This window comes from Cyphomyrmex costatus, unplaced genomic scaffold, assembly GCF_001594065.2.
Source record: "Cyphomyrmex costatus isolate MS0001 unplaced genomic scaffold, Ccosl1.0 scaffold146, whole genome shotgun sequence".
Taxonomy (NCBI): Eukaryota; Metazoa; Arthropoda; class Insecta; order Hymenoptera; family Formicidae; genus Cyphomyrmex; species Cyphomyrmex costatus.
Genome location: NW_017275457.1, coordinates 297689 through 311611, shown reverse-complemented (window position 1 = coordinate 311611; position 13923 = coordinate 297689). Strand labels below are relative to the sequence as shown.

Here is a 13923-nt window from a genome sequence, read left to right as displayed (position 1 = left end):
TTGTGACAGGCGTAATCTGTCGCGGCTACGTGGAGCATCATCGTCGTCGCCGTATTCGTCGCCGCAATCAGAGAAACACGACCGTGCAACAATGGCGATGGGCAAGAGTTTCCGCGTCTACGAGAAGCTAGATTCTCCCAAGCCGCACTCGGTCATACTCGAACAGCGGGGCCGCAAGGAGACGCTGCTCTTCGAATCGCAGGCAATCGCGGTCCTTTGTAAGTAACCGGCCGAAAGCCAAACGGAGAGATGATCCTACTTGCGGACGCAACACCGGCGAGGCCGTGCGCGGCCAACCTGTTCAACCTTATCCCGCATCCTCCTACACCTCCTACATTTAAAATCAAGCAGACACGCGTTTCGCGAGCGAGAAGAGAGTCGCAAGTAAGATATATAAGAGCAATCGGATTAACGTTATGACAGCTGCACGCTGTTGCTAAAATGTGAACCGGAGCTTGGCGTTCGCCGTTCCGCTCTATAACTTCTTGATTCTGGCATCACGATTGTAATCTTGAACCGTGAACCGCAACTCGTTGCTGTACGTTTTTTTTAAAAATATTTTTGTAGAAGTCCATAGAGCACACTTTATGCAAGAGACATTCTTAGTCTGTATAGAATATCCTTAGGACGGTAAGATTTTCTGAACGTCTTCAGGATGTCCCTTTGAAGTCTGTGCTGTACGAACACATTTTTTTTATTGAAAAACCTGTTCTAATTTCCATGTTCAACTGTCTTTTAAAACGTTGTTTTTATGACAGTCGTATGTAACAATAGTATTTATTGTTATACTCCAAAAAATATCAATATAGATTTAACACTATGCGATGTCTGTATAATTTTTATCATGTAAATATTATAAACACCAACATATATATGAATTTAAAATCTCTGCTGTTAATATCTAAACATCATTCCAAGGCACGTGTAAAGTCAACAAAAAATCACAATGACAGTTAAAATGACTTTATTTTATTTCCTAACATTAATAGACAGTCAAATTTTGTAATTAAAGGTCATATTTTTTATTTTTATGACATCAAAATAAAGTCATTTTAACTGTCTCTTGACTTGATGTATTCCTTGGGATGGTGTGAATTTAAAACTTATAGTGTTAAATCCATATCTTATCAATGTTAGTATTCACACCAACATTGTAATGAATATTTTGTAGAGTACAATTTGACAACTGAAGATTCTCATAAATTTACAGCCGCCGAGGAGTACGAGTTCCTAAAACCAAAATATACTAAATTGTTGGACGCGTACGGATGTCTGGGCGTTCTGCAGCTGAATGCAGGCGAGAACACTCTGTTGTACCTCGTTCTTGTTACCGGATGCTTTTCCGTTGGAAAGATCGGCGAATCGGAGGTATTTCGAATAACTCAGTCGAGTTTTGTACCTCTGTTCTACAGTCAAGGAATGGAGGATCGCGTGTCCGAGGTCAGGAAGGTCCTGAATTCTGGAACGTTTTATTTCTCCTGGTCTGCTGGACAGAAGTCGCTCGATATTACGTTGAGCGCTCAGAGAAGATGCAAATCTACGACTACGGATAATAGATTCTTCTGGTCAGTATACTGTTTTGTAAGTCACTTCTTTACAACATGAACTTTTATAATAGAAAGTTATAAGTTCAAACAAACATTATATTTTAGTACTTACTTGTTAAAGATACACAGACCAAAAAATGTATAATTTTATTAATTAGGAATCGAATGTTGCACATCCATCTATTGAGATACGGCGTAGATACGAGTCAATGGTTATTGAAAGCAATGTGTGGTAGTGTGGAGATTAGAACCGTCTATGTTGGACACAGACAAGCTCGAGCGGTGCTTATGTCTAGATTAAGTTGCGAACGTGCTGGCACTAGGTAAGATAATTTTTTAATCAGTTCAGTGCTCACAAAAGCTAATAAGATTAATTTAAAAAAAACTAATAACTACTCGTAGCCTTTTTTCCTCACAATATATGGTATTAAGAATTATCACAGTGTTTGATAAAAGGTATATATCTTGCACAACATATATAACATATAAGATAACTAATCCATATCGCATATATGTAAAACAAAAATTTATTGAAACATGTGGCTTGATTAAACTATAAACTTCAGTTGAAAATTTCCATTAAAAACTTCTGCTGAAATCATTATTAAACTTCTATATAAGAACATGATCTTTTGTCTAGATTTAATGTTAGAGGAACTAACGATGATGGACATGTGGCGAATTTCGTGGAAACAGAACAGGTGATCTATATAGACAACGAAGTGACGTCTTATGTTCAGACGAGGGGTTCGGTGTCTCTGTTCTGGGAACAACCTGGTATACAAGTCGGTTCCCACAAAGTGAAAATTTCACGCGGCTTCGAGACTTCCGCGCCCGCCTTTGACAGGCATTTAGACATGATCAAAAAGCGGTATGGTCAACAAGTCATCGTCAATCTTCTTGGTTCCAGTTTGATTGGCAGCAAAGAAGGAGAAGCGATGTTGAGTCAGTTGTTTCAAACCCATCATAATATGTCAGAACACAAAGACGTGCCGCACATCCTGTTTGATTATCATCAGGAGTGTCGCGGCGGAAACATGAAAAATCTGTCGAAGCTAAAGGCAAAGGTCGAAAAGTACCTGGAGTCGTTTTCGCTGTTTTATGCTGTCGGTAATACCGTAATTCTCGAACAAACTGGCACAATCAGGACGAATTGTCTGGACTGTTTGGACAGAACAAACTGTGTACAAACGTTTTTCGCGCTTGAGATGCTTGCCAAACAGATGGGTTTGTTAAAACTGATGGAAAAGCAGCAGATGGTTTCGAGATTTGAGGAAGTGTTTCGTCAGATGTGGATCAATAATGGTAACGAGGTCAGCAAGATATACGCGGGTACTGGTGCCATCCAGGGTAGTTCTAAATTGATGGACGGCGCGAGATCAGCAGCTAGAACGATACAAAATAATTTACTGGATTCTAACAAGCAGGAGGCGATCGATATCTTATTATTAGGTTCAACGTTAAATACAGAACTAGCTGACAGAGCACGTTTATTGTTGCCATCCAACATGTTACATGCCGCACCAAATCTTTTGCGAGAAATGTGCAAGCGTTATAACGAGTATGTGAATACAATGAATCTCAGAGTGAGCGTCGGTACTTATAACGTTAACGGAGGCAGACATTTTAGAAGTGTAGTTTATAAGGATGTATCTCTGGCCGATTGGTTATTCGATGGACCAAACAGATCTTCGTGTAAGTGTCTTCTTTCTAAAAACACTAAATCATAAAGTGTATAAAACAGAAGAAAATATTTTGTAATGACTCTATATAACGTGAAAGATATTTCTGTTTATAATCTATAATCTTTGTATCTCTTTTCAGTTTTGGTATCCCTACAGGAAGACAATGTTCCTGTAGATATATTTGCGATAGGATTCGAGGAGATCGTTGACTTGAATGCCAGTAATATTATGGCCGCCAGTTCGGATAACGCCAAGGCTTGGGCCGAGGAACTGCAGAAGGTGCTATGCAAGGACACGGAATACGTTCTCGTGACATATCAGCAGCTGGTAGGCGTTTGCCTGTACTTATTTATACGACCTGTACACGCACCGTATCTGCGCGACGTGGCAGTGGATTGTGTGAAAACGGGATTAGGAGGCGCTACCGGGAACAAAGGCGCTGCAGCGATTAGATGCGTGCTATACTCCACGTCCTTCTGTTTCGTATGCGCGCATTTCGCTGCTGGTCAGTCCCAAGTGAATGAACGTAACGCTGACTATGCCGAGATTACAAGGAAGATAACATTTCCCATGGGTAGAACGCTTAACACTCACGATTATGTGTTTTGGTGTGGTGACTTCAATTATAGAGTCGACATGGACAAGGATGAGATGAAGGAATTGATCAAGCAAAATGAATTGGATCAGATATTGCAATACGACCAATTGAGGGTACTATACCATATTATTGATCAGAAATTTACGTTTCTTTTATTTGTTAACGAGTTATATAGAACAAAATAAACAAATCATTATAATATTAAAAGTTTAATTGCTAATAGTATATCTTTTATGATTGTTTTAATTTCAAGGTTCAACAAGAACAGGGCAACGTGTTTAAGAACTTCCAGGAAGGATCCATTACTTTCGCTCCCACGTACAAATATGATTTGTTTTCGGATGATTATGACACCAGCGAGAAGTGTCGTCAACCCGCATGGACAGACAGAGTTCTTTGGAAGCGCAGAAAGCAAATACCTGATATTGGTTGGTTTTTTTCTGTCATATGATCATTTAATTATATAAGATATATATGTAAATATAAAAAAAATGTGAATATAATTGTATTTCTGTATCAATTTAAATGTATATTGCAGATTCGCCTACAGATTGGAATCCAGGAAAGTTGGCTTATTATGGCAGGGCAGAATTGAAGCAAAGTGATCATCGACCGGTAATTGCAACGATCGATATAGACGTGCACTGTGTCGATCCCGAGAAACGCGAGTGCGTGTTCAAGGAAGTGATACAAGATCTGGGTCCTCCCGATGGCACGATAATAGTCAAGGCGGTGGAGGATATCGAGGATATGGACAGCGTGTTTGATAATAATCTTATGTTCGCGTTGATACAAGACCTATCTCACATTGGCGAGGCAATTCTAGTACGTTATGTCGGTGAGACTATCTGGGTGACATTCAGAGATGGTCAGTGCGCCCTCGCTGCGGCGAAGAAGGGCATGACCCAGGTGTGTGGTCAAACATTGAAATTGTCTCTGAAATCGCCTGACTGGGTACAACAAATCGAGAAAGAGATCGAGATCTGCAGCAACACTACGATCGCTCAGTTCACGGCGGACTCGCCATTGAGAAGTCCCATGCAACGATTGGAACAATTAGAGATTTCCGATCGGCCGTCTCCCAGCAGAGGCAGTCCGAATGGTGTAATCCCACCCCCAAGACCAGCACCACCAGGCCGACCTTCCCAGCCACCGAAAAGTCCCGTTCACGAGCGGAAGCAAATACCACGAGCGGGTGTCTTCAGCGTGATTCCCAATCAATTCGCGCGCCCGGTGACGCCACCAATTGCGGATGTGATGGAGGATGATCAACAAGACGAGAGACTTTCGCCGGATTCGGCCATATACGAGGAAATACTTGACGGATCGCCCAGTTACCCTGTACCAAATCGGCCACCGCCGCCGTTACCACGTATGGATGGTCCTCAGGAATCACTGAGCAGACCACCGCCCAGCTCGGTACCTCCTCCGTTGCCGCATAGACAAGCTCCGCCACCTCCGCAGCACCCACCACCGAGTCTACCCCCGTCGAACGCTCCACCACCCGTTCCAGCAAGAACCACCGGTGGGCCGCCCATTCCGGCCAGAAATCCTCACTAAAAGAGACGAAAGAGTAGATAGGATGCATATCCTGTTAGCCAGACTTCCGGTACGCTTAGCATTAATTTAATATGTGTGATTATTTATGAGATTAAACGACGAGACGACAGTAGTCGGCGAGTCTCCACTTCCAAACTGAGTTACTGATCCGCGTAGCGTAGCTAAGAATCCCGAATTTGTTAAGTAATTACTCTGAAAGCGATCGGTGGTCATCGCGAGTCGGAAGTAATTACAAGTCATTTCGATCTCTGATCGCGAGCATAATTAATTGTAAATTTGTACTCTTAGATTATTCTTGAGCTTATCGAACACTGTATTTTGTATTTCCATATATTGATGGTAATATAATCGTGTTAATCTGTTCTCGTAATTATACGAGAAATCATTGTTTCGCACCGAATGTTTAAAGTGGCGTAAACGGCTATTGTTTCGAAGATTCAATTGATTTATAATTGTTGACACAATTTAAAAAATGTATATTCAAAACCCGTTGAAATCGTTGTAAAATTGGATATATCACGAACACGTTAATATAATCATCAGAGTTTAAACAGCGAAATACTTGCAGTAATAATGTTATAGTTGTTACTGCTTGTATTATAGATTAATAACTTAAAGTGTTAATTCTCAATGTTAGAATCACTTTTAAGGTTTAGGAGTCTTCGCGGTATCTTAGTAGCGTAAAAACTACCAAAAAATATATAACTAATGCCCGTTTCCACCAATGTAGATTAACTTTAATCTCGGTTTAAAAAGATGAACTTACTGTTCATCTTTTTCTAATTTTTAGAACTAGAAAAAGACGAAGAGCAAATTGAACCGAGATTAAAGTTAATCTACATTGGTGAAAATGGGCATTAGACTCCGAACAAATTTAATTTTACAATTAATCGTGTGTAGCATGATGTAACAGAAGAAAAAGGGTACACTCAAACACAACAGTATTCTCACAGATGTAAGGTAAGGTATCTTGCCCATTTGAATTTTCCCTTTCTTGCAGAAAGCGATGCAGAAAGCGGCTAATTCAATTAATTTAAGGTCACCCTGTAATTACGTTTCGTTTATATCTTTTTTTTTCTAATTTTAAAGTTCCTATATTTTGCATTCCATCAAAATTTCTAGAACGTCCGTCCCAACGGGTCCAATGCCCACCTATATTTCTTTTCAAAATCCTCGCAATTTTTATTCTCCAGAGGATCATGTTTCCTATTCTGCATGATACAAATGTTCTACGATTTTGACTGTCACATTACTTATGGAGTGAATAACGAATATAAATTAAATGAGGAATAAAGTCATTACGTAAGCGTCATAATTCACAAGAAATACGTATGATATGGCAGCCAAAACGTTAATTTATGAGTGTTTTCCAACAGGTTAAACACAATGTCATACTGTCATGTTATTATAATTAATAATAAATATTAAGTCTGTTTGCGTTGCTTGAAATTCCTTAAAAGGAGAGATAGATATACATATATTCGGATATTGAAAAAAGAAAGAGTGAAGATGCCAAGTGCAAAAAATACATCCAACACGCGAACAGACCTATTATTATATACTCACTTGCAAAAAATACATAATTTCTTATTTTGTGAGCTTTGTACTTAGATATTTACGTCGTCGAGTACTACATTGTTACAGTTAAAACATTTCATGTTGAACACAGTATTATTCTGTCATCATATATCAGGATAAGAAGTTGCTCTGCGTAAAAGCAGTCGACTCAAATCCCAGGCTCAATCCTAGCTAGGTTTATCCTACGTATATTCTTTTGAAATCGTTTTTTGCAACCTTTCAATGATGAAGATTTCGTAATCCTTTACATGACTCGTTTTCTGACTGAGAATAGAGTATAATGATAAACTCATCCACAAAATAACAATATACTCATTTGCAAAAAAATATATTCCATATCGACTTTTATACTATATATATATATAAATATAAAATATATGTATATATCTTGTGCGTCGCTGTGTTGGCTACGTTTCATTTAACGTTCGCAAGCTCACAAGCATCGTTTTTCCTTGTTTAACATTTGTTAGACAACAAGGATAAAATGACTCCACGTTGTGAGCGTAATTGGAACACAGTCGTTGTCACATTACATCACAAGATATAAGATATTATGAATTATCTTTTGCAGATGAGTATATTAATATTATATTATACTAAGTGCTTTTAAATAACGAAAAAACATTTTAACGAAAATACATGGGATAAACCTCAGGAGGACGCTATCAATTCTGTAAAAACATTTTTAATTCTCTTCACAATCAGTTCGAAAAAAATTCCTTACTTATAATATTGATAATTTCCATCACTCGCCTTAACATGTAATATAACTCTGTTTGTTTTTAATATTTATAATTCTACAACTTTTGAAATTTTTTCTTTAAATTTCTTTAATTTTCTTTCTCTTTTTACTAAAAAATAAAACAAAATTATTCGATATAAAATGCCACATTTGTACTAGCTGATGCATTGTATTGTGGGTTTTATTATTATATTAACACGTAAATGACTAGCAACAAAAATAAAAATCTGTAAATTGTGATAATATTATCAGAAACTAAGATTAGAATTTGATCCGTTTTAAAAAATATTTTAACGACCCAGCGAACAGTGTATTACCTTTGCTGGAAAATACCCATTATAAATTGTACATATTCCTATTTAATATCTTAATTTTTATCACTTGCAGCTCAGTTAAGTAAAGGTGGCTCTAATCGGCGCGGGAAAATGGACGTATACATATGTGTAAATTAGTATAATAAAATGTATAGCCAATATAAGAGAAAATTGTTTCCGATGTACACTTATATTACATGTACAATACGAGTTTCGTCCTGCACCTTGGCAACACGCATTTCTTCACGCTTGCGTGCACAGTTCATGCGTTTTATCAGTTAGATCGAGCCTTACTTGTATGTACAAGATGTAAAACATTGGACATGTATATATGTATTGAATGGTCTAATAAAGAGATCAGTCGGGAACGGAGAAAGCGTCGACTTTTAAAAAAGAAGAAATTTCATTTATTGATCTAAACTGTGTATATATATAAAGAAATTTGATTTCGATTTGTCTTGTATACTAATGCTAACATTGTCGTTACGTCTGTTTGGCGAATCGAGGAATGAAAACAATATCCCTCGGTTTTATTACTTATTAATACGTGTAATGGGACACCCTGTATATATATATATATATATATAAAGCTTGTACAAAATTTTTCTCTCAAATTGATAAATATATACTGTAAAAAAGATGCACAGAAAGCTGTGTTCGATGTCCATCAAGATATTGAATTTCTATTTGTCATTATAATGCAGGTAGATATGAGCAGAAATATGTTTTTACTTAATACATAATCACTTTTAGCTTAATAAATTATATACAAGGAAATATCACTAAATTAATAGCTATCTAGGTTAGTATAGTTAAATTACATTTAGAGAGCAGAAACAAAGCAACGTTTCTGATCTTCTTAATCGGGAGTATGTGTAAACGATACGTTTTATATATTTAACATTATCGCCTCGAATTTTTTTCTTTTTTCTTCCGCACACTGCCCAGAAAGTATTGCTTTCATCTTTCAATAATGAAAATTTACAAACTCAAAAAGAGATTAACGCAACAATAAGAAACTTTAAATATCCTTTTAAAAATATAATCTATTTAATCAGATCAATATATATGTTAATTAATTTCCCAAAAATAATTATTCCTTTATAAACAGTGCGCAAAAACCATTCTTGGCGACAATGCGAAATGCTTCAGTCATCAGACTGAAATATTAATTTGACTCCCCAATATTGAATACTTTGTTCGTAATTTGAGAATACTTCATTGTCTAATCACCGAATGTAAAATTAATAAGTTAAGGAGTAACACACTCATACTAGAAATGCGGATAAATTTACGCAGTTTTTACAAAAAATATTTTATTAAAGACTATAGAATCGAGTAGTTTATACCGCGATAAAATATTTCAAGAGCCTAATGTATGTGTGTAAATAAAATCCTCGCATAATATATATTTACGGATACATACTCTTAAAACTTTCGATCAGTCTCTTCGTCATTCTTTAATGCATTTGCGAAGATTAACGAGTCGTCAACGTATTAAGATATATCCTTTCTTTCGATTTACTGATCGAGTATTGGAATGTTTAGCTCAGTAATCCGCAATTACTCAAGTTGTTCTTGATTATTACGTCGGTCACGGCGTCGAACACAAACTGTATATTGGACGTGTCTGTTGCGCACGTAAAGTGCGTGTAAATCTGTTTCTGATCCTTCCTCTTGTTCAGATTTTCGAATTTCATCTGGATGTAAGAGGCACACTCCTCATAGGTGTTGGCGCCCTTATATTCTGGGAAACAGATAGTGAGCGGGCTCCTGGTGATCTTCTCTTCAAACAGGTCTTTTTTATTCAGGAACAGTATGATCGACGTTTCGACAAACCATTTGCTATTGCAAATCGAGTCGAACAGTTTCATTGACTCTATCATGCGATTCATCTCCTCATCTTCCGCTAATACCAGGTCATAGCCGCTTAGAGCAACACAGAAGATGATCGCAGTGACGCCTTCGAAACAATGTATCCATTTCTTTCTTTCAGACCGTTGACCGCCAACATCAAACATTCTGCAAATAATATATTATATCTTGAATTTTTTGGAGATATAATAAAATATTTTTTATATAAAACCATTTTGTTTTGACGAATTATATATGCTTATTTTTACATAGACAATAATTTTATGTGTATATATTAAAATAAATCTTTCGTAAAAATTTCTTATAATGTATATTTCGGAATAATTTGTTCAATGATTGAGATTATTTATAATTTGTTTAAAATTAAATATCTTTAGATAATGAGATAGGCAACATACTTAAAGTGTAAGCCCTTGAAAGAAAAATGTGTCTCCACGATTCCGGTGGTTTTGACGCGCGTTCGCAGCACATCTTGCTGTGTCGGGATATAATTATGTTGCGTTATGCGGTCAAGTGCGTTAAGGTAGTACGCTGCCGAGTCGTTGAGCTGGTATTCCCTGCTACGCGAGAAACAGAGCTGCAGTCCCGGGTCCTGCCATAATCGCTTCATTAATAGCACTAGTTCCCCGGTCAGCTCGCCCTCCTCCGCCGCCGATGCTAGGGTGAAAAATTGTCGCGCTATATCCTACAACGCAAAACAAGGCCGATTATCTAATGTGCCAGTGGGGCACGAGAAAGTTAACGAAGTGCAGTTAATAATGTACGTAATATCATAGACTGACGTAAAAGATTTGTCGTCTACCATAAATTTCGTAAATAAAGTTATTCTTCCTGAAAAATTATTCTTTTAAGTAAAATTAAAAAGAAAGCTATATTTCCTAAATGAAAAAAATGTATTGAAAATAACAACGACTACCTTGATGAAAAAAGAACTCGAATTGTCGCAATTAACTTTTCTTAAAAACGACGAATACTTCGCAACGATCTAACAGAAAGCTGCGCAAACTTACCGCTTTGCTAGGCTCAGCAAAGTCGATTCTAAGGTCCCCCATGGCCCTGATTATCGTCATTAGACTTTGTATCGTGTTGCTGTATACCACAGGGGTGTATCGCTCGCATTCCTCTTTACTGTAGCCGGTCTCGTGAATTATTTTCATTTGCTTTACTATCGTGGATTTGCCGGATTCTCCAGCACCTTGAATTTATACATGTATACGTATATATTATATATAATACGTAAAACAATAAGAATCATTTAATAAATACATTCAGAACGATCATATATGTAATTATATTGAAAACACATATTCTATCAAATATATTACACTAAATATTATTACACTAGACAATATCGAACTTAAATGCAGTATCGACTATGTGATCGAGAAATTCGCGAGTCTCCCTTGACATAATTAAAATCGCTTTCACGCCGTGCATTGTTAACGCCGCGATTCATTTATCGTAACGACTCGCAGGCTATTTTTGAATCAATGCGAGTCTATGCAAAATCCTTCACAATTGGCACATTGCCAGATATGTAATCAATCCAATTAGTCGATTAATCATCGGTGTCTTTGCCGACGAGTTCGTCCGATCAACGATCAGTCCCGCTGCAGTTATCGCAAAGATTAGTACTCGTTTTCCCCTTCCAGGAAGAGTAATGTTTTTTTCCTATAAGCGAGACGAAGATAATTCTACGCGATCTCAGAGAGACGTAATCTCATGATTCACACGCGGCCGATGATTCAAGTTTCCCGTAACGTTGCATGCGTTCTACATCCGCTATTCCACATTGCGCGATGTCGGTCAAGAATCTCAAAATTTTTTGAACACATTGTGTGGCAATCCTAAACAATACTAAATCTTTATATTATACTATTGGATCAGTTACATCCAATATCTGACGACTACGGATAATAAATATTTAAGTAATTTCGCGTAATTGAATGTATTATTATGCGTGGCGTATTAGACGTGTAGAGGAAAACGTTTATTCCAATTTGCAAACTGAAAATATGAACAGTTTGCGGAAAAATGAATCATTCGAATGACACAATCATTTTTTGTATACATTTTTAAATTCCAGCTCTTCAATCGGAGTGAATAAAATGTCTGAACTTATTACGTTGATCAAACACTAAATAAAAAGAACAGTTTTGTTAAAGTATTTAAAAATTTAGACACAAATCAAGAAATAATTATGTTAGATGATTAAAATAATTATGTAGAATGTTCAAGCTGATTGTTAGAATATAAAAAATTCTTGAAAAATTGCTCATCATGCTTGAGTTTCCTACATAATTGTTTTAACAGTCCAACAAAGTTATTTTCCAATCTGTATCTTACAGTTGAATGTTTAGATATTTCAGCAAACTCGTTCTTTCCGTGATATTAATCTCTATAATCTTTCTATACGTCGAAAAGCAGGATGTGTACATACAATCGATTGTAAATTCTATTGTTAAAAGGACGCTCCCGTTCCGGGAACACGCAATTTCTCTTTTTTAAGAGGACAGCGGTGAACAGACCGCGGGGGATTTTGGCCGACGAGAGAATAGGACCGCGATTAAATTACGGCGTGTATCGCAGTTTCGTGGCCGTCTACTTTTTAGCCGTAGAAAGAACGTGAAATGTGACACACGCATGCCACTGTGGGAAGCGCTTCGCGAGAAAGAGGGACGCCTGTATTCGTGCGATCGAGAGCGTGTTAACCAAAAGGCACCGTGTGTCGCGAGACTCTAGGAAAGGAGTCTCGTCGCCTGAATTAGGCGCAGTATCAACCGCTGCGTTTCAACTCTTTTTCTTGTCTCTGGCATGCAAGTTGCTGTTCCGTTCGACTCGTAGGACTATAGGACTCCAGGGAGAGACGGGGAGGAAATTGCTGAGGAAGCTCGGAGCTTGGTGATTCATTTCCACAGGATTCTTTGCTTCTTGGATTAGATGAAGTATTTCGCCGAGATTCTGGAAGGAGAAAGAGGAAAATGTCTCGTAAGGCAAGAAGAAAGGCGAGCGGATCTACCGCGGTTTGGAAGAAATGTAATCTCACCGATAGATCGTCGTGGCTTCTCTTGATTACAACCGGTTGATAACAGTCATATCTTTTGGTTATGGCCCTATTTTCTTGGAATCATCAGAATGGAAAGAGAGTACATATCGCAATAATTAGGGAAAACTTGGAGTAAACGCTAGATAGGACAGATCTAATAATAATAATTCTCTTCCTAATAGCGTTCGTGATTCAGAGAGGAAGAAGGCGAAGAGGAAGAACAGGCGTGATTTTGCGGATCGTGGGCTACGCGGCGCCTTCGGGAGCGTTCGGCGGGTGCGTGGTGTGTCCGATACGCGATACACGCGCGATACGAGACAAGACGATGTGCGAGGAGAAGGAAAGAGGAACGAGCGGAGAAAGAGAGAGAAAGATAAGGAGACAGAGAGAAAGAGAGGAAAAAAAGAATAAAGGGAAAGAAAGAGATCGGAGTATAGGCGCGCCGTCGTCGAAGCAGGGGATGCAAATTTTGCCGTCGTCTTTTGCGAAGTCTTCTGGAGCTGAGGACCGGAAAGCCTCGAAACCAGAAACTGGGGAACGGACGAGAGCAGAGGAAAAGACGAGTGGAGGCTCGCGTCCGGGAGATTTCCGTCTCTCGATATGTGTAATATATATATATATATATATATATATATATATATATCTTATACATTCCGCGCGCGCGTTATAGATACGCGAGGACGTCGGTAGCCGAGGAATCGGCGAGTAACCGGGGTTATCGTGTCGGAGCATTTACCGAGCAGCAGGAGCTTGACCTCGCCGGCGGCGCGCTCGCCATCAGCGCGGAGGTCCTTGTCGATCTTCTTGGACCGCTCGACGGCCTCCTTCTCACCGGTGGTGCTCACGGCGCAGCCCATCCCCGCGCCCTCGCCGGTGACGACGGTCTCCTCTCAGCACGGTCGTCGTGACACGATAATGACGGTGCGACCGATGTTGATGATGACGGGGTGATCGGCGTCGGGTGTTGACGGAGCAATA

At 38.3% G+C, this 13923-nt stretch overlaps 2 protein-coding genes across 2 annotated transcripts; one reads left to right on the top strand and one right to left on the bottom strand.

Moving 5' to 3' along the window:
• The first annotated feature begins 91 nt into the window (after positions 1–91).
• Positions 92–5433, top strand: Synj (synaptojanin). Its single transcript, XM_018551789.1, has 7 exons — positions 92–218; positions 1211–1565; positions 1706–1870; positions 2188–3242; positions 3372–3943; positions 4084–4258; positions 4369–5433. The coding sequence occupies exons 1-7, from the start codon at positions 92–94 to the stop codon at positions 5388–5390; spliced, it is 3471 nt and encodes a 1156-aa protein (XP_018407291.1). The 3' UTR covers positions 5391–5433.
• A 3966-nt stretch (positions 5434–9399) lies between these two features.
• On the bottom strand, positions 9400–13802 carry Galphai (G protein alpha i subunit). Its single transcript, XM_018551748.1, has 4 exons — positions 13682–13802; positions 10910–11094; positions 10298–10584; positions 9400–10046 (listed from the first exon to the last, which is right to left on the bottom strand). The coding sequence occupies exons 1-4, from the start codon at positions 13800–13802 to the stop codon at positions 9569–9571; spliced, it is 1071 nt and encodes a 356-aa protein (XP_018407250.1). The 3' UTR covers positions 9400–9568.
• Positions 13803–13923: the final 121 nt, after the last annotated feature.

Bases quoted from the DNA above. Each gene is read 5' to 3' on its own strand.
- Galphai (XM_018551748.1), bottom strand. From the start codon at position 13,802: ATGGGCTGCGCCGTGAGCACCACCGGTGAGAAGGAGGCCGTCGAGCGG. The intron at 10,585-10,909 runs GTAAGTTTGCGC...TTTGCGTTGTAG, and splicing joins TTGCTGAGCCTAGCAAAGCG to GATATAGCGCGACAATTTTT. The intron at 10,047-10,297 runs GTATGTTGCCTA...TATTATTTGCAG, and splicing joins TTCAAGGGCTTACACTTTAA to AATGTTTGATGTTGGCGGTC.
- Synj (XM_018551789.1), top strand. From the start codon at position 92: ATGGCGATGGGCAAGAGTTTCCGCGTCTACGAGAAGCTAGATTCTCCC. The intron at 219-1,210 runs GTAAGTAACCGG...ATAAATTTACAG, and splicing joins GCAGGCAATCGCGGTCCTTT to CCGCCGAGGAGTACGAGTTC. The intron at 1,871-2,187 runs GTAAGATAATTT...TCTTTTGTCTAG, and splicing joins TGCGAACGTGCTGGCACTAG to ATTTAATGTTAGAGGAACTA.